The 20,441-nt window shown below is 48.2% G+C and overlaps 1 protein-coding gene across 6 annotated transcripts in view; it reads right to left on the bottom strand.

Annotated features, from left to right (window-relative positions):
* Positions 1-337: 337 nt before the first annotated feature.
* RUFY3 (RUN and FYVE domain containing 3) overlaps positions 338-20,441 on the bottom strand; it is a 31,259-nt gene continuing 11,155 nt past the window's right edge. For 2 of the 6 annotated variants that reach the window (XM_036381603.2, XM_036381604.2), the window contains exons 2-14: positions 17,321-17,374; positions 13,753-13,926; positions 12,933-13,050; positions 11,350-11,451; positions 11,120-11,243; positions 10,856-10,917; positions 10,706-10,771; positions 10,532-10,601; positions 9,524-9,616; positions 8,993-9,073; positions 8,419-8,586; positions 7,601-7,698; positions 5,198-7,257 (exon numbers count right to left, since the gene is read on the bottom strand). In XM_036381603.2, the coding sequence (XP_036237496.1) occupies positions 7,185-7,257; positions 7,601-7,698; positions 8,419-8,586; positions 8,993-9,073; positions 9,524-9,616; positions 10,532-10,601; positions 10,706-10,771; positions 10,856-10,917; positions 11,120-11,243; positions 11,350-11,451; positions 12,933-13,050; positions 13,753-13,926; positions 17,321-17,374 (1,283 nt within the window). In that variant the 3' untranslated portion in view covers positions 5,198-7,184. Of the gene's footprint in view, positions 1,202-1,498; positions 1,574-1,833; positions 1,862-2,983; positions 3,061-3,732; positions 3,836-4,890; positions 5,011-5,197; positions 7,258-7,600; positions 7,699-8,418; positions 8,587-8,992; positions 9,074-9,523; positions 9,617-10,531; positions 10,602-10,705; positions 10,772-10,855; positions 10,918-11,119; positions 11,244-11,349; positions 11,452-12,932; positions 13,051-13,752; positions 13,927-17,320; positions 17,375-20,441 lie in introns of those variants that run through there. The other 4 variants (XM_036381605.2, XM_036381606.2, XM_036381608.2 and 1 more) reach the window with 3 other exon arrangements.

Raw genomic sequence — 20,441 nt, 5'->3', positions numbered from 1 at the left:
TGTGGTTCCAGCCAATCTAATGACTAAGGAATTAGTCATTAGTAAGGAATTAACCACTACCCCCTAACAACACCTGCCCAAACCCCGGTGCATTTGTCACTGCAATGCATGTCTTTTCTATAAGCTACAGGACATTCTGTGGTCTCAGAGACGGCAGGAGGGGCCAGTAGGAAAAGGAGTAAACACTCCTGTGACACCAGAAAGCCACCACCGCTTTTTGGACTAGCAAAATCTCTTGAGGGAACAAAGTAACAAAGAATGATGTGGCACAAACCACGGAACCTCTCCGAACTGTTTGTGTAATTAAAATTTCCTACAGGTGAAAAGTGTCCCCTGGTTTTGATCAAACAGAAAGTGAAATGCCAAGTTTATTGTAACAATGTTTCCATGTGCACAAGGCGGAGAGGTGGAGCCAAGTGGCCCTAAACCTCTGTGTGATGGGGATTGGGCCCAGCCCCTAAAGTCCAGAGGGGGAACAGAACATTCACAGCTTGGTTTGGGGTGTCCCTGTGCAGACTTAAGCCCCTGGTCAGAGCCCTGAGCCAAAGAAATGCAGGGAGGATGTGTTCACTGGTGGCCCACCTGCCCTGCTCATCACCCAGGGTTCCCAGGATGAGCCAGCCTGTCCAGGGCAAACAGGAAAGGGGAAATGGGATTTCAAGTGCAGCCAGATGTGAGGAATACCCACACTCCTGTTGGGTTTTGGGGAGCCGTTGCTCAACAGCAGCACACACCCACACCACACACGCGAGGGTGAGAACACTCCCGACTTCTGCATGCAGACAACAGCTCTGGTTTGGGCAGGGGCTCCCAGAGTCCTGAGACTGCTCAGGTACACCTTGGGGCTGCCCCGTGTGACATTCCCAATGGAATTCTCCACAGCACAGGCTGAAGGGCTCAGACTGCTGTTTTAGTAACAGGAGAGTCTAAACACCAAGAAGCTGCTTCCCATCCGACCTCCAAAGCACATGGGCAAGTGTCTTCACATTCTCCCTGAGCAGCTCCAGAAACACCATCAGGCACAGCCACTGTTTGTCACCTCTGTGCCACCTGCTCCCTACAAGGGGCTGCTGGAATACTGCTGGATGAGCCGCTGGTGGCAGGGGTTGCAGACACGCTCAGGGTTGATGCTGGACGGGAGGGGCAGCTCGTGCACTGAGCAGGCTTCACAGAAGGTGCCCCCACAGTTCTTGCAGATGTTCTGGAATGCAGGAAAAGGACAGAGCAGTCAAGGAGAGCTCCATGGCATATCAACTCAGGGAAGTGCAAACACTGAGCTAAAGAAGGGAAGAAGCTGCTACAGGGGAGGAAAACCAAACCACTGAACAGGGAACCATGACCCCATCAGCATTTAACAAAGTTATGTTAAGGGCAGAGGGGCCTGCAAGGGCTCATTTCTTAGAACACCTCACCAGCAGGAATCTGATTCCATAACAAAAAGCAGAGGGAACTCACAGTCACTGGGTGTGGGAGATGGCAGGTCAAGCCCAGGACTTGCCTTTCTTTGGCTCCGGCTGCCCTCCTCCTGGCAGAGCTGGCAGATCTCGGCGTGTCCAGGCCCCAACAGCTGCTCCTACAGCCCAAGCCAAAACCAAGAGATTCTGCTTTACACAGCTCCTGTGGCAGAGCTCAGCAGCAGCAAGGGGGGAACTAAACATTGGGAACAAGCTGGCAGCAGCAGAAATTCCCAGTGGACAAGACAGCACAAGGCATACCAGTGGCTCTCTGGGGGTCTGGCTGTGCTTTGCCAGGCGCATGGAGGAGAAGGAGAGGATTTTAGTCCAGCTGATTTACAGGAAAAGAGCAAAACCACCAAGAAGGAGAATCACCCACCTGCTCTTCCTGTGTACCACTGGGTGACCTACAAGGGAACAACAGCATCACTTGGAGCAGGCCTTCCCTCACCAGAGCCTTTAAATAAAACATCTGTGCTATTAGGGAATTCCCTCATCCCATTTTTAAAACCCTCCCCAGATTTTTGAGTAGCACTCCTGGTTCAATGGCAAAAGCAGAACAAAAATTTGCAAAATGCATTGAGGAGAGCAGGAAGACAGATCATGAACACAGAAAAGACTGTTGAGGTGCTACAATAGAACAGTTTGGCTTTAAACACAGGCCTGCAGGTTTGATCCCTACCCCTGCTGTGAAATGCAGCAATAAAGCACCACAAGGCCTGTAAACCATCAACCTGACCCTCACTTGCTTAAACACTCCAGGTAAAATGGGTAAAAACCATCTCAGGCCTGGAAGGTTTTTAATATCTGGCAAAGCAGATGTGAACTGCTGAGGATATTTTCCTGATTAACTCATTGATTAACTCACTAATTAACTCAATGGACAGTAGTGCCTCGAGGGCACAGCAGAGCCCTGACAGTCAGAGCACTTCCAATGGGCTGTTCCATCCCGAGCCAAAGCCTCAGCACTGAGCTGTGCCCAGGGGCTTTGAGAACACCTTTTATCTCCTAAAACCAAATACTCAAATCCTGCTGCAAGAATCCTCTTTAATAATTCCGTTTGAAAACAAGTGACCTGAACCACAATTTTTACAGCTATCATCTTAAAACCACACTTGAAGTTCTTTATCCAACAGCTTCTCTTTAGGAGGTCCGAACACCCTTCTCCTTTCCCTCACCAAAGATACTTTGTCATTAGTTCCAAAGGTCTTGCATTTAGCTTACCAAGGATTCTTGAGTCAGAAAAATTAGCAAACAGCAGGTTTAGATGGAAAAGAATTCAAAGGTAAATGGGAGAGACACAAAGCTTTTCCCATCTGAAAGCACTGATGGCAAACAACAGAACCTGCTCCTTCCCTTGGAGAGCTATGGAAAGACAGCAGAGAACTCAACCAAGGGCATGAGGTTGCAAATCTTTCTTAAAAAGGGAAGTTGGACTATTCCCAACTCCCTGTTGGCACAGAAATTGGAGAGGAGAAAGCAGGACTTGGGAAAGGAGAGGCAGAGATGAGATTTGTTTCCTTCCTTACCTGTGTGGCAGGACACTGTTCTCTCTCAGCGGCTGCTTCAGTTTAGCATTTTCTTCCTGGACTTGGAGCTTCCCATCCTGCCAAAAAGAAACACTCACCCATCAGCTGCACTAGAGGAGAACTCCAGCTTCACTCCTGCCACACTGCAAGGGGAGAAGTGGCACTGCTATTCTGGGATACTGCTCTGCCCCTCCTTGGCACAGAGGGGTATCTGGGTCCCAGTTTCCCCTGGGAGCAGCTCTCAGGGCTTTCTCTCTCTGTGCCTCTCAGAGGTGGGCAGGAGTCCCACAACCTCCTGTTGCCAGGAGCCACAGCCACCAGTTCTTATTTGCAGAGCAGAGGCTGAGAACAAACATGGGCTTAAGAAGTTTTGTAAAAGCTGACCAGAGACAAACTTTCCCATCCAGCAAAGAAAAGAATCCTCTTCTTCTCCCCAACTGGGTCACAGCTGAGCCATGAGACCTAGAGCACTTCACTGAGATTGTGCAATACTGGTCAAAAAAGACAAAATGGTCTGCACCATTCAAGCAGACCAGAGAGAAGCAAGGAACTGCAGAAGCCATCTCTGTTACTGCATAGTTCTCACTGCAATTCAAACTGCCTGTCCAGAATGTATAAAAATCTTCCCAAAACCGCTCTGATTGTGGCACATGAGCAACAACCATTTACTGCCTGAGAAAGCTCAGTAAAAGCAAACGAGCCAAGGGAAAGTGTACCTCAAACCCAAGCCAAAAACCAAGTCACATTACCTGTCTGAGCCAATTCTTTGGGCCTTTTTTGCTTTCTTGGCTGCGCTGGTGACTGTGAGACCATCTGTCTCTTTCCCGCCTTAGCTCCAGTTCTAGGTGGCTCCTGGAATGCCAGGTGGAATTGTGAATAAAGGACAGTTTGGGGACACTTGGCATTGACAACTGATGAGTTGTTTGACCCTTTGTTCACACCCCTAACTCAAGAGCTAAAACTGCCTCTTGGAACCCAAGGCTGCCTTGCAGTGTGTTTAGCCATAATGTGTCAGGATGAAAAAATCTCCAAGTCCTTCATCTAATTCTGGCACCATTCAGCATCCAACTGATGCAAAACCAGACCCATTTGCCCTTGTCCTCCTGAGCTCACCCGTGCACACTCAGGACCTCACACCAATTGCTGACCAAAGCCACTTTGTGCTTGGCAGAGCAGCTTTTGAAAAAAAGAAATAAAAAGCTGGGCCAGGAGGGGAAGAAGGGACAAAAACCTCCATGCATCCAGCAATGCTCCCAGAGTTCATCCCAGTGACCTTGCAACAAGCCACAGATGGGTCAAGGCTGAAGGAGATGCTCTTCTCTTTTAAGGAAAGAGATTTGTCTGTGTCCCTGTCACTGCTCAGGTGATGAGGGTGCAGGGAAGAGGTGATGGCTTTTGACAAGGTCTCTGTTCGAGTTCCAGCAAAACTAAGAGCAGTTCCAACAGGGAAAAATCTATGTTAAAGTGCTGTATGTCAGATAAGACAACCAAAATGACTGTCCTTGCTCCAGCACCTTCAGTGTTCGCTCCAGGCAGAGACTTGGCTGCTCAATCCCTGCCCAGGAGCAGCAAATTGTTAATGTCAGCTTTGATTTCCCAAATATCACAGAATCACAGAAGGTTTGAGTTGCCAAGCACCTTACAGACTATCTTGTTCCACACTGTGCCATGGGCAGGGACACCTTCCACTGCATCAGATTGCTCCAAGCCCTGTCCAACCTGGCCTTGACCACTTCAGAGATGTTACCAAGGACTTCTCTCCCTGGAGTTACACCTCGTGCCATCTAACACACAATCTGCCTCACTCCCTTCTCCATCCCCTGCTGCCCTTTGCCACCATCCCCCCTGTCTCTCCCTGGCCACAGTACTACCAGCCCAGAAAAGAGGTTGGAAAACGGTCTCTTCACCGCTGCCTGGAGAGCTCCTCCACTTCCACCTGGAGGCTGTTGATTTTGTCCCCAAACTCCTGCTTGAAGAGCCGGTTGTCCTGCAGGGCCTGCTGCCGCTCCTTCTCCGCCTGTCGCAATCTGGATTTGAGCCACATGAACTTGTGATAAAAAACAAAAGCCATGGTGGGGAGGAAGACTGAGTTTAACCAACAAATAAAAAACCCAGTGAAAAGGTAAAGCCAAAAAAAGAGAATGGTAAAAACAATGGAAAGGAGGAAAAAAAGTTCAAAGCAAAGCAAAATGTAGGTGAACCAGGCAGAAGCTCTCATTTTCAATAGTTTTTATTCTATCACTACAGTTTACAGCCATTAGATGAGAAACAGAAAACATCACTTTTTTCCAGATTCAAAGCAAACCTCAAGTACACAGAATTTTAAGTCCAATTGGAGTTTAATGTATGTTACATTTCACCTTTGCACGGGTAACTGGAACTTGGAACATGGGTTGTAGCTACTCTATTGAGAATTAGTGCATGTTCCTGGTCTCTCCCACGGATGGACACTTGGGCTCAAGCCCCAGGCATCAGTACATCACCACATTCCCACTCGGGGCCTGACATCAGAAGCAGCCAGATCCCTAAATCTGTCTGACTTCAGCACAGACCTCACCATCCAACCCCCTGTTCCTACAGCAGAACTGTGCCAAGGGGCAGGGGCTTCCCGCCCTAACCACCTGTTCACGCTCCTTGATCAAACCTTCCACCTTTCCCTTAGGATTACTTGTGCTGCAGGGAGTTAGGATGAGTTTCTAGTAGCAGGTTACTGAGGGGTGAGTTTTATAGGTTCAAGCATGCAGCTTGGGCATGGCAGGGAAGTTCCCAGCAGGGCTGTGCTGGGAGCCTGGGGAACAAGCCCCACAGTGGCCCACGCTCACTTCCATGGGGTCCAGGCTGAGCCCCGTGGAATTTTTAAACACTTGGAGGTGTTCCCTCCCGGGCTTGTCACATTTGCCAGCCACAGCCTCAAGGAGCACTGTCCCACAGGTCAAAGGGAGGACTGGCGCCAAAGAACCACGACAGGCATCTCACCACAGCAAAAATCCCTTATTCGACACAGAAACTCCCCAAATCCAACCTTCCAAAAGAGAAAATACCTTGAGGAGCACTTACAAACCTAAAGCCTGCCAGAGGCCAGCACAAGGACTTCAGTGATCAGAGAATGTTAGTTTATAATAGTTCAAGCTACAGTTACTTCAGATTTTGCACCTGGGTTTTAAACTGACAATTATTTTTCCTATTAAGAGGCATTTCTAAGCTTTAGCTCTTGTTCCATTAGCAAATTCCATTTGTTTTGAGCAAGGCAAACTCACAAAAAAATGCAACAAGTGTAAAAGGCAACTCTTTTCAGCCACCAACTACTTGGACAAGTAAACTGCAAGGACCAAATTTCCATCTCCACTCCCCACTGCTGCACACTGGGTTCCTTCTCCTTTTTTTAATGTGTTTTTGCTTCCTTTAAACAAAGATCAGATTATTTTTTATAAAACTGGTAACTTCCCTTTCTGGGAAGGGGAGAGACCTCCCAAAACACCTCTCCTCCGCTTCCTTGGGTCAGGAAGGACCACAGGGTTTGTCTGGAGAGATTCCTGGCAGAGGTAGAAGCAATGCAAAGAGAAGGAGGTTTCCACTGAACTTAGCACTCTATCGTGTTACTCTAAGACACCTATAGCTACTAATTCTGGACACATGAAGTTTAAAGGAATAAGGATAAGTCCCCACCCTCCCCCCAGGTCCCTAAGGCAGAATCCAGGCAGGCTGGTTACGGGAGGGCCGGTGTTCCCGGTGCCGGGCCAGCGTCGCGCCTGCTCGGCTCGGACTCGGGGCTGGACCCACGGAACAGAAGAGAACAGGGAATGGCTTGGGGTACGCACACAACTACTGTCAACAACTTCCAGGGATGCATTTCTCGTCTACTTCACAAAAGGGCAATACAGAGAAGGAGCTGACTGTCCCGAGCTGGCCGCGGCCCCGTGCTGTCACAGGCGGCGACGGCAGCGGCCGGGCACGGCCACCTCGGCCACTCCTGGGGTGCTCCCAGGCCAGCTCCTTGGTATTGGTAAATGGCAGGGTTGGGGATCCTTATACCTGACTACATCTCATCAGAAAAACTCACTGATTTTAAAAACTCGGCAAATTCCAAATCAACTTTGGGTGACAATTAACATTTGAACAGTTGCTTTTAGCAATTCTCAAGTTCTCTCCTCATAAATGAGTTCTGATGTCAGAGCTGTGAGGTGGCCAGACATAAAAATGTCTAATGATGCTTCTGGATCAGTTTGTTTGCTGCACTATTTAAGGTTTTTGCCTGTTTCACCAAATCCTTTTCACTGTATAAGTAAGTCAGAATGAGGATGATGAGAAAACAGAAAAAATAAGAACAGCAAGAGAAAAAGAACACATGAATTAGCTGAGTAGGTATCATGAAACATTTTCAAATACAAACTTGTTTTAAAGAAAATCACCCTGTCTACAGAAACCCTAAAATGAGAGCACCCAATGAAGTGCAATGCACTGCTCATTAATCAGGTCCCAGAGGTGCTGCTCCCACTGCTCCCCTCAGGCAGCTCTGTCTAGCAGAACACTGGGACTCTCCCCTGGCCCATTCTGGATCCATGGGACACTACAGTAAAGGACACACCAGTGGATACTGGCTCAAGTTTCCTGTCTTACCTTTGTTCCAGCTGTTTGATGGTGGCAGCCATCTGATTTGTTTTTTCTTCCAAGCGGCTGTTTAATTCACTCTTCTGTTTCACTCCCATGTCTGAACTCTGGGAAAAGGAGCAGTGGGGGTTGGTGTAAGGAGTAGTAAATCCCAGATAAACCCCCATAAATCATTTGGCACACAAAACAGGGCAAAAGGTAAAGAGGCAGTAAAAAGTGCTGGAAAAGCAAATGCCAGGTCAGTATTGCAAGGACAAATATCTTGCCTTAGAGGTGCAGGCTCCATCTGGACCCTGCAATAGGGCAATGCCACCAACCATAAAGCTTCCTGCATATGGAAAATGCATGATGCAGTGCTTGCCAATATCCAATATCTTAATATAATTCAGCTGCTTTGAACAAAGCCATTGGCTCCAAGAGAGCAGAAGCAACTCTTTCCTGCTGGCAAGTTGATTTTGGGATCTATTCTGAGCATTGTGTTGCTGTTTGGAGTCTGCTTGTGTCACCACACATGAGTCACACCAGGGGCCCTGCACACCAGACTCTGCTGGAACATAAGCTCCCACGGCTCTATTCACACCACAAAACCATCCAAGATGCTTTCCCTGTCTCTCACACAAATTTCTGGACCATGATGGATTTTTGTTCAAAACAAACTGCCTTCACCTTTACCCTCCACATGTTCCCATGTTCTCACAGTAAGATAGGAGTGCACTGCACAGCCTGTGACCCTTTCACACCCAGTACCTCTCCAACAGGCAGGAGGAATAAATGCACAGCAGCTCTCACTTCCATCTGGAATTCCCTGCATTTCCGTAGCTCCCTACCTGCAGCTTGAAAGACAGTTCATGCTTTAGAGCCCTGAGATCGTCCAGCTGCTGCCTGAGTGCCACCAGCGCATCCTGCTTCTCACAGACATCCTTCTCCAGCATCTTCATGGCCAGCTCCATCTCCTGCCGCATTCCGATCTGCGCCTCCAGCTCCTTCTCCACATCCTGGAACACAAGGAGTCCTCAGCATCTCCTGGAGCTGCCCTCATGACCCAGGGGTATCCACCCTTCCCTTCTGACCACACAGTCCCTACCCAAAAGTGTGCTGCTGCCACAACTTCAGAGTCACACGTCTGACACGTGCCTTAAGGAGAGTAACTCCCCAGTTTTCAGTCCAGTATCACAGCCAGGTGTGCAGCATGGCTAGCAGAGAGTCAGGGAATTCTGCATGGGCCTGTCTTTAGGATGGAGGGGGGTCTAAGGAAAGATTTTATTTCCCAAAGCAGAAATTATTTCCTTAATACCTTCAGGCCAGGCATTTTTCTCCCCACGCATGTATCGAACAAGACCTCAGCAGGGCCATGACCCTCCACAGCCCTGTGGGGTGAGCCCCGAGCCCCCCAGTCCTCACCAGGCGCAGCTGAGTCTCCTCCTTGAGCTGCTTCCGTGCCTCAGTCAGTGCCTGCCCGTCAGCACTTCTGTCCTTGGTGGCCTGAGGTAACAGACACAGTTCACTTGGTATTGGGTACTGCCAGCCCTCACTTCACCTCATTACTGGCTTTTCCCCAACACTTGGAATTCTGCAATAATTCAGGACAAACCAGCACAACTCTTATTTCCTGATTTGCCTGTCCCCCCACACCATAAGTCCCCCACCCTCCCATCCCCTGACACCTTGCCCAGTGCACTGTAAGCTGTGGGAGCTCCCGGCTCCGCACACGCTCCCTGCTCCATCCCTACGGGCAGGCAGGACTCCCTGTGGCAGGGCCCATCTGTTCCCTCTGCACAGGGCCCACCTGCCATTCCCCTAATCCCCTGTGGGGTTTGTCTGAGACAGGCAAGGAAATGAACTCTGTTCCAAACCAGGCATTCAGGCTGGACCTGCCTCAGGGCTCAGCAATCACACACAAACACACACCCACACCCACAAACGCACACCAACCTTCCGGCTGGACTCCAGGATGTAGGAGCTTTCCTCCTTAACCCGCTCCATCTCTTCCTGCAGTGTAATGATCCTGTTGTTGGCAACTGCAAGCTGGAAACAGAACACAACAGTTAATGCACCAAAAACATACTTGACTTGTTTTTTTTCTCTCCTGACCCCAGCAGATGAGGAAGATTTGGCTGGAAACCAAGGAGGATGAGCAGCACACAGCATCCTTAGGGACGGGACACCTGGCCCAGAGGAATTCCCAGGGATGACAGCACTGCAGAGCAACAGATTAATGTAAGTGTTTGGTCAAAGGCAAAAGGAACTTCAGAAACCCCTTCTGGCTTTGTAACTCGCACACAGGAGCAGCTCAGAGACATTCCAAGGGATCAGCCATGCTGTCCTGTGACAAACCCAAACACAACTCCTGGATGGGAGTGTGAGTCCTTGGCAGAGCTCAGGCCCAATACACAGGGCTCTGATGTGTGACACAGGCAGGCACTGTCACCATAGCCTGCTCTGCACATGCTGCAACTTCCCTTGGCAGCTTCATAGCCAAACCCCAAAACCACTGCAGGCACCACTGCAATTCACCTCCTGGTACCACACCAAAAGGCACTCATTGTGCCAGATAAGACCTCCTGCCACCCATATGCCAGGGAACTGACCCCAAAACATTTAATGACATTTATGCCATCAGTAATGAGCTGCAGACCCATGTTAAAACACAGACTGCACCTATGCCTCATGTACCCGCTGTTTCTCATGCTCAGCCTGGACACCTCACTTATAATGACATTTTTTCCTTTACTTTTTGCAAATTTACATAAACATACAGTTATTTTCCAGCTTGTGCTCAGTAGTGACAGTCAGTGAAATTCCTTGGCAGGTCAGCTATTCCAGTTCCATTGTTTAACACTCCTAATTCTGTACACCAGACATCTGAAAGGAATCCCTCCTCCCTGGTTAATCCCTAATTCCCAAAGGCCAAAGCATCTGGTGGTTTTCCATGACACTTACCTCCTCGGTCAGCTTTGTGTTGGATTTCTCCAAGGCATCCACCTTGGCCTGCAGGTTGTTTACTGTAGCACTGTTGAAGAGAAAAAAAAACCTACAGTAATTCCTTCACTTTTAAAAATCCTGTTTTGTCTTTTGTTCTACAAGATAATAAAGAGCCAAGAAAAAATGTGTTACTTTAGATGTCTGTTGAGCTCTTCAACATAGTTCTTCTGGTCCAAAATAGCAGTTATCTGACCATCTCTGGAAAAAAGAAACAGGCAGCCTGGAACACCTGAACACACATTGTCAAGAGGGGAGCAGCAAGACAACTGTGTGTGCACCTACCCTTCGCTGCCTTTTGTGCTGTTCCCGTCTTTCAAATACATGGAGAAATCGATAACACCGACCTGGAGAAGGAAAATTTGCATTTTGCATTAAACACTTGGTTTCTAAGACCAACGCACTGTTGCCAGGTGTGGAAGTTCAGAGTTAGAACATCAGCACCTGCTGTACTTCAGCAAGGGCTCATTACATCAGTAAGCTATGCAAAATTAATGATTTTTCCATTTTAAATGAGCAGAACAAACCCATTAAGTGAACACCCAGTACCTGGGAGTCCAGGTCCTCTCCCTTCATGCAGAAGTTGGCATCGATGACATTCAGCCCTACGAGGAGGCCAGCAATGATGGCACCTTCCTCCTCCATCATCAGTGCATTGGGCTCATAAAATTCACTGTGGGACGTAGGGAAGGAGATACACAGCAGTGAGATGGGAAAGATGATCCAGATCTTACAGGAGAGCACAAGTGAACCTAACTGAGAAAGAGTCCAGCACTCACCTGAGAAGATCCTTTCTGTTAATCAAGGCTTTCATGTACTCTGAAAGTTTCTTCTGCATCAGAGCCAGGCGAAGCCAAGCTCTTCCTCTGCCCACAGGTGTCCTGCAAAGGCCAGACACAAACCCTTCCAGACACGCTGCAAGGCACAGTCACCAACAGCTCTCATAGCCCCACCCTACCTCAAGTTTCTGCACTTCCAAGACAGAGCTGGCACTGGTGCAGAGAAATACAAGGTATGTAAGCACAAATAGGTGCAGACCAATTAGACTGTCACTGTCTCTTAACTCATGATGTTTTTCTTGCCATACTAAAAAGACTTCCCTGGCTTTATCCCTGCTGGATGCTGCCAGACAGATCAGCTGCTTCAGCTCATCACCTTCTGAGCCACAACCAGTTCTGCCTAAGTGACAGGAACATGCACAGACCAGCACAGTTGCCCAACACCACTCCTTGGGGTGGGTGGAGCTGGATGGGAATGTGGCCAGGCAGCTCAGAAACACCAACTCAGTTCTGTTCTCCTCAGGTGCTGTGCCCCTGAATGCCCTCACAGGATGCCACGAGCTCGAGTGCCAGTCCTTGCCCTCTTTCTCCCAGCCATGGGGAGCACATGGCTCTAACAGGCTGACTTGGATGTCTGAGCTCACCGGGCACGAGCACCAGCAGCCCAAGGAAGCCATGGCCAGCACTGCCCACCCCTGACTCACTAACAGGACCTGGCACTTCCCGAAGGTCACTGTGAGCACAAGGTTTAGAAATGCACCCTAAAACTGTTCTTTGCTTCCATTCATTTCCTATTACAATGCTCTACAACAGGAAGAGGTACCAGGAGCTCTGGCACAGCACTGGTCCTGTCAGCTGCTGCAGGAGTCCTGCACACACCTCCAGGAAAAGCACCTGTCTGCATGAACATGACTAAATACTAACCCAAAGCAATTTATTGAATTTATCCACCTATTCTTTCAGCAAAGATTACTCCATCCTTAGTCCTGATCCTCATACAAAAGCTTCCTTACCCATTTTTCTATTCCAGGCTAAAAGCTTCTTACAGTTTCTCTTACCATGAAATAGGCAAGCCTGAATGTGATGTCTGAAATTCCTATGAAACTTTTACAAGTAATATATGCTTGCTGTGGCTTCTTGCCTCCCCTCCTGAATACAAACTACAATCCTCCTGCTTGGTGCCTAAGCTTTCCTCTCACATACACTACACCTGAAGTTATTTACAAGAAGAATTGCCTACATCAGCCTCAAAACTATTTAAACTGTCATAACCTTTCTGTTAATTCCCCTCCTCTTGAGTCTGACTTCATAAATGCTCAATAAAGGCTGTTCCCATGCCTGAGACACAAGCAGTAAATGCACTGCTGCCCATAAGTTGCCATGCTCCTAATAGAGTGAGAATATATCCTGTGCTCTCCTGCTACAGATCCTTGATGGAGAGTAAGAGAGCAATGATCCATTTTTACCTGCAGAAGGTGGCAGATGCATTCCTGGAGGTTCTGTTTGCCCTTCCTTCTCTTTTTCAGGATCCCTTTCACAATAAACCCATATTATGTACTCGTGCAATAAAGGAATGTACTTACTTGAGCCCTGGGAGATCCTTAACACTTGCTGTAATCTCTGCAGCCTCAGGAACAAGTTTTTCTACTAATTCTAGAGGTCCCCAAAATGACTTATTTTGCCCAAGAAAAGTCTTTTTGGCTAAAAACAAAAATAAATAAAAAATGAGCCAGTTAGACCTGTGCTGATATAACACATTTTCAAACAAGTGAAAAAATTAGCCAAATCCTGCCAGAATGGTTCCTCTGGGGCTGCTGCTGGACAGGTACTTGGTATCCTGGAATCTCAGGATGGTTTGGATGGGAAGGATCCACGATTTCCCACACCCCTCAGCTTCCCATCTCCAGCTACAAGGACACAAGGACAGCACCTGAAGGCCAGTCCATACTTGGCCATTGAGCTGTGTCTTAGCATTTCAGAGTCAAGTACATGTTCTGCTTTAAAAGCAGCTTCAGCCATGAGCTGCACACAGCTGAAACCCTCTGTTTAGACAGGGCTGTTGAGAAAGGAGCTCTGGGGTTGCAGTTCCTCTTCCAGCAAGGGGATGCACTGCTAAAGCACAAGGAAGTGCAGAAAAGGGAGTCACGAGCTTGCCAAAAGCCAGTTGAGTCCCTGATCACTGAGTTACACCTGGGACAACTGAACTGCTGTTTTCAACATGGCAAGTACCTGCCACAGCTCAGCCTCCCCTCCAGCAGGTTCTGTGCCTTGCTCTGGCCTGCCCAGTGCACTGTGGTGACAGCAGTGACCGTGCCAGCCTTTCCTGTGTCCCGTGCAGGCTGCAGAGCCCTGTTGTTCAGCCACTCTGCTGCTCCCCAGGGCAGGCTGTGCCCAGGCTGGTACCTTTGAGGCCGTGCTTGAGGCAGTGCTCCATGACCACGAAGAACTGCTGCAGGGGGGCGTAGTCCGAGTCCAGCGTGCGGCCCAGGTTCAGCGCGGACTCGATCAGCCCCTTGATGCTCAGCTTGGCCATGTTCATCAGGTTCATGCGCTCGTTGGCCATGAGGTAATTGGGGTCTGCAATAAAGCAGGGAAACTGCTGCTGAGCGACAACAGCTGCCTTTATTACACTCAACACCCCACCTTGCTCTTGCTTTTCCTCAGCTTTGAAGGCATTTTTGGGGCAGTGAGTTTCCCAGGAGGCACTCTGCAGGCCTTTTGTGGAGAAAAATCAACACCAACTAGCAGTTTAGGGCCAAAGCCACAGTGGCATAGGAATAGACAATGTATCATACTGAGGGTGCCTTAATACTTGAAATAACTACAGGAGCTCCCTACTTTCACAAAAGACACATTTGGAGCCTGGTGTGCATCCTGTGCTTTGCACCTTGACAATGCGTCTCTGACCATCACTTGTTTGAACTCACATCCCCAGCTACAAACCAGTAAGAATCCTCCACCTTTGCTTTGTTCTGGTTTGTTCTTCCATCTAAAGATCACATTGGACCCTCTCACACTTAATCCAGCAACATGTGTCTCTATCCCAATTTGTATCTCTCTTCCTCAAGACTATTTTATTAAGCTTAGATGTAACATGGAGCCAACTCCCACTTCTCTCTCTTGGTTTTCACCAGTGAGGAGCTGATCTTCATGGCTCCTGACAGGTCATACTAAACCCCCAAACTCACAGACGTCCCAGGATTATGTTCTTCCGCTTCCACATTATAAACATCCAGACCTTTAGGCCTGCTACTCACACCCAAGTTTTGAGCTCCAGTTCTCAGGTGCAGGTGGTTTCATCCCTGTAAATCCCCTGCTTATCCAGGGCCGCTGCCAACAGCCAGAGACCCTTGAACCAAGCTGCCACCTCGAGTTAATTAACTACTCCTGGCAGCAGAGACCTGACCTGAGGACACCTCAGACTACAGATCTATGCAAGAGGCACCTGTCAGCATCCACCAGCCAGAGAGAGAGCCAAGAGCCCAGCTAACACACCCACACCCGAGTGCACCTCACTGTGGGCTGGGAAAATCCAGCACAGGCAGGGGGAAGAGCCAGGGCAGTGCCAGCATCCAAACCTGAGAGCACAGCTCATTTGTTCAGCCCTCCAAAAGCAGCTCAGGACAGCACTTCTCTCATTCCCCTTCTTCTTCAGAGGGAAGCAACACCACAAGTCTCCTTCTCTAAGTTTATTTCCATAATTTAGAGAACTTCCAAGTACTCTTTTAGGAGTGCAACACTCAGAGCAGCACTGGACTGCAGAAAGACTGAACTTTGTGAGGTGTTTTCACTGCCTGTGAGGACTACTGCTGCCTGAAGGTGATGGGTCTGGCTGCCCTGGAGGTACCCTGAGCTTGTGAGCTGCTCTGGATTTCCAATCCTTTTTCTGCCCTGCAGTGTAGCTAACAGTCACCATCACTGGGAATGGAGACTCAGGAACGAGTCAGGCACAAGACTGCCAACACAGAGAACTCCTCCTCATCCTCTCTCATCACATTTCCTCACTGGCCAAGGCTGCTGCTCTGCTGGGTAGCAAGAAATCCACAGTGACTCTGCTTGGGGAGCAAATCCATCCCTAACACAGAATTAAAGGAACTGTACAAGAGAGCACCGAAGAAAATGCTCCTTTGGCCATGGTTATTGGCTAATTTCAATAGAAAAGTATTTTCACCATATCACACTAATCCAAGGTTTCTGCTTCCTTAGTCTGCTCAGAGCAATTGTGCTCTGCATGTGCAGTTTATCCAAGATTCTCATCTTGCAAACCAGTTAGCTCATATAGTTTGAAAGTGGATAAAATCCCTAAGGTTTATTCCAAAAATTAAATGCTAAGTAACTGATACTCTTGCTCTATGTACTGCACCACGCACAGCTTTAAAGAAGGCAGGGTAGGCAGGCAGGGCTGACTTGTACACAGTAAAACTGTCAGGCTGGCTTTAAGCTGGGACAAGTGTGATCCTGGTGTGTTCCATCTGAGCCGGTACCTCCTCCAACTTCCTTCTGCCTCTAACTGCAAAACCTCTGCCTGGCCTTTCCTACACAGCCCACATCATAAACCTTAAAGTAAATCCCCAGCCCTTGAGCTTGGCTTTCCACAGGGTTTGGGTTTCAAACAAAAGAATGTCCTTTTAGGACATTTTACTATTTAAATGTTGCAGCTTCTACAGAACAGACATCTTTTTTAACCAGCTGCTTCCATGAAGATGTTTCCAAAAGCATTTGAGACTCCTGTCATTTGTTTAAATGGTACAATCTGTACCCAGGAACCTGAAAGTCAAGAAAGAGTCAATGCCATACAGGATCTCAAAGGGTTAAGCTGTGACTGGTCTTGGTACTTCTCATTTGGTGACAATAAATTTTATCACTCCTCATGCTTACTCTAAAAGAAGGAAGAAGCAACTAAAATGAAGCTAAAACTTGGATCAAAGGCAGGGAACGATGAAACATTGGAGAAGTGAACAAACCCACAGCAAGCAATGCCAATTAATTAGCATTTCATCACTGTTCTCCATCGTACATCAGGAACAGCAACTTAAAGTAAATTTAACACGGCTGCTTCCGTGTGGCAGAGAAACACCTCTCACCTGACAAAATAAATGCAAAACAACTTGTACAATATTTCATGAAAAAAAAGAAGTCTCAAGCCCCTCTTTTTTCCTAAAAGCCTGCCTTGGAAAATGCCCTTCTCTGGGAAGCAGCACGGCTGCTGTGCCAGGAGAGGAGGACACTTCCTGTGGCGGAGGAGGCTGTGGGCAGCACCGGGCACAGAACCAGCACAGCAGTTAAAGGCACCACGGTGGAAGATGACAGCAAGGACCAGTGTGCTCAGTGCATGAGAACATCAGCCTTTTGCGCTGCAAACAGCTGAAACCCTTGCAGGAGCAACTGCATTTAATCATCAAAGTATCAATCTGATTAACCACTTGCTACATTGGGGACTCTATTTCATATCTGCACATTTTCTTAAAAACCAAGGAAAAAGTGCTATAAATAAGTTTGTCGTTTAGTACTTTACAAGTTTTTAAAAAATTAGCAATGCAAGTTTTGGAATAATTTTTGCCAAGCCTTGGCAAATACTGCCAGAAAATCTGAAGAATCTAGACAGAAATACTGCAGAAAACCTAAAGCTTCAGAGTGATTTCTGAAATATTTTTTAAAATTCAGCTTCCATATGTTGCTGCAACCTTTTAAGCTGTGCTTCTGCCAGGCTCAGGAAGTTACTGCCTCTGAAAGCATTTAGGAGAAGGCAAACAGCCCTTGTTGATCTCCTACTTCTACCTCCGCTTCAGGTCAAAATAGTAAAAAAACCCGCAAACATTTATTTAAGCAACACCAAGGTAATGCAGGAAAGCCACAGCTATTGGCACTGGAAAGGGAAACTAACGGCATTTTGCACTCGGGCTCAAAATAATAGTGCAGAAGCCAAGGATTAGCACAAACAAGAGCTGTGAGATGTGGGTGTGGAACGCACCTTCGGAATCATCGCGCAATTGCTCCACCACATCTGTCAAATCCTCCCAAGAGTCTTTGCAAACAGCAAAAGGAAAGGAAAAGAAAGAAAAACGTCATGCAAGCCGTGATCTAAAGGAAAGATTCAAAATCAAGGTGTAAGAAAAGCATAACTGAAAGGGAGATTTGCATCATACAAGACTTAATTCATAGTGGCAAGAGATCTGCAAGTCAAAAAGGTTCGTTAGTCTGCACAAAGCAATAGAGCAAAGCATTTTTCTCCCAGAGTCAAACCAGGGCAGGCTTCAGAAAAGCTGCAGAAGTTTTGTTTCTGCATTAACACAAGCAACATTTTTGTAAAGCACATCCTAAAAAGAAAAGCAACAAAGGCATTACTTTATTTATAAGATAAAAGCACTAAACTTGTGATATTTATGCAATGTCAGCTTTTCCTTCAATTTCCTCACATCCAGCCCCAAGAGGATCTGCTGACAGGGACACAGCCACACGTGGGAAGCAGGCACGTTCAGGGAAAACACACACTGAGGGCATTTTAAAGGTCCAGCAGAGCCTAAACTCTGTTATGACCCTCACCCCAAATGACAGATCCCGCAGAGGTGACCCAGCCGAGCCCTACATGGGTCCCAGGCTGATGACGATTCCCAAGGACTCAGTCAGGGGAGCACCTCTCTCCTTGGCGGGGCCAGGGAGGTATCCTGGGAGAGAAGCAGGCAGGACAAGGAGAACTGGTTTCAGCACACCCATCAAGTCCCTGCTCCAAACGCAGCGAGCCGAGCCAGATAAACGCCCCGGAGCCTGGGCACTGTTGGCTCCCTACTTACGCACCCGCGCTCCCCAGCGCTAACCCGCCATCGGCACAACGTCCAAAGCCCGGCAAAACTCCGGCCCCTTCCCCAGCCAACTGTGCCGACGATCTGAGCAAAGTCCAGAGGCTGCCGGGCCCTCCTTCCTCCCACACAGCGCCCGCCTCCTGCCCCGGGAGTGCAGCAATAGCCGGGAGCCCCAGCGCCAGAGCTCAGCCCAGAGCTGAGCCCCGTGTGCTGCACGGCGCTGCCCGGCGGGCCCCGCAGCCTCACGCTGCGCTACGAGACTGAGCCCCAACACTGCCCTGGGGATGAGCGCTACTGCAGCAGCAAGCAGCACCGTCCCTGGAGCAAACCCCTGGTGTTTAAAGCCAAAGCCCGGGTGATGCTCTCCCCCATGTGCCACAGTGATGGCTTCTGGTCTCTCATGACAGGTGCTGCTGCTTCCCAAGGGCCAGGAGACTGAATCTCACTGCAGTGCACCTGTCCCTGACGCTTCCCGGCACCCCGGGACTCAGATCCAGATGTTGATCATCCCGGAATCCCTCCCTGCACACAGTAAGGGAAGCCACACACCACCACTGCAAGGTCTTTTATCTAATATTGGGAGGTTGGATTTTTTTCTTAACCCAAAGCATATACAGGGAAGAACATACAATCAAAACCAGATTTACCAGTACCTGGGTAACAGGCACTGAGACAACTCATAGGCTTCATTTCATCTTTCTCATTTATTTTTAACCCTTAGCAAGTAACCCACATAAAGCTCCCAGAGAAAAATCCAGAGGAGTCACAAATATTTTCTTCTCTTCTATCCCTACAAGCCATAAACCCATCTTCTTCTAGCAGGAACTGCACGAATTTAAACTGGTACTAAGGCATTTGCATGGGTTTAGAGGCAAAAGCACACACTTAATTACACTTAATTAGTGCTTTCTTTCCTATATTCATTCATTCTACATGCATCTAGCTGCACTTTGCATAGAGTTCATCGCTTTTACCTTGTATATTTTCCCACTTGTCTGGAAATTCCACCAAGCAACAGTGGGGAAAGAAAAACATCTTCCCACAGAACAATCACAAAGACCTGAAACTCTATAGTTTCCATAGTCCTTTTGGGGCGTGAAAAACTCAATACTTTTGATTATGATGGAAAGTATTTAACTCACTATGTAGGAAGTTTAGATAACAGGATGATCAAGGCTTTTAAGTCTCCATAACACGATTAACTCATTCCAACCAGATTCCCAGGAAGATCAGTATTATGGAACTGAATATCCCATTGGAATGAACACTCAAGCCAGTTCTTCAGGAAGGGACTGGAGAACTTGTCTCTAATACATTAATCACAAGAATCCCATCTGTTATTTGGACAACAGAGGGGTTTGCAGTCACTCCCTTGGCTGACACAGCAGCAGCATCTCACTGAAGGAGAGGCAATACTTTCCCAAGCCAAAGAAAGCTTTTACAAGTAAACCCTGGGAGAATGGAACAGCATCAAAATTATTTCACACTGCTGCTCAACATTTACTTTGTTTTTAAGGGTTGAAGTTATTGGGCTAAAATAGAGCTGGGAGTCTAAGCCTTTCTGAACTAATGAACACCATCTCACACAGAGCATCTGGATATCAAGTTCCTCCAAAAACAGATTAAATAAAATTACAGAATCACAGACTGCCTTAGGTTGGAAGGGACTTTGACATTCATCTCATTCAACCCCTGTGGTGGTTTGACAGGAAATATGTTTTCTGGGATGCTGTGGTTAGGCCAATGGATGCTCAGATTTTAATATTGGCACCTAATGTGGCCATTGGGACATTGGATGCGCCTCTGAGAACACGGGGTTAAAAGCAGGGCTCTCCCCCGGCAGGCTCCCTTGGGTTCCGGTCAGTGAAAGGTTCAGAGCTCCCCTGCCTGGCTGCAGGCTGGGCGGGGCAGGGGCAGCCATGGGGCCGGGTGAGGTAGGCCGGGCCCTGGACAGAAGGGAGGGGAAGGCCCCTGCAGGATGGAAGGGTGGAGGAGCACTGAGAGGCATCGGGCAGCCACCCCCGCCCCCTCCTCTTGGAGTGACAGAGAGAGAGCCTGCGCCTGTGCTTGTGCCACCTTGAAATTTAATAGTGGCCGGCCAAGAAGGAGAAGGGGGTTGCGGGGTTCTGGACAGACAGAGCCTCAGATTTTTAACCCTTTTCTTGGATGATGGAAACCTTACAAATGCTGATCCTCCTGGAGCTGAATGAGGATAGAGATAAGAGGAAATGGGCCACGAAAGAAATAAAGAACTCAGGTGGAAGAGATGATGGAGTAGCTTATGGTGGACTC

The sequence above is a fragment of the Molothrus ater genome, chromosome 4, assembly GCF_012460135.2.
Source record: "Molothrus ater isolate BHLD 08-10-18 breed brown headed cowbird chromosome 4, BPBGC_Mater_1.1, whole genome shotgun sequence".
NCBI classification, from domain to species: Eukaryota; Metazoa; Chordata; class Aves; order Passeriformes; family Icteridae; genus Molothrus; species Molothrus ater.
This window is presented reverse-complemented; position numbering and strand designations above follow the sequence as displayed.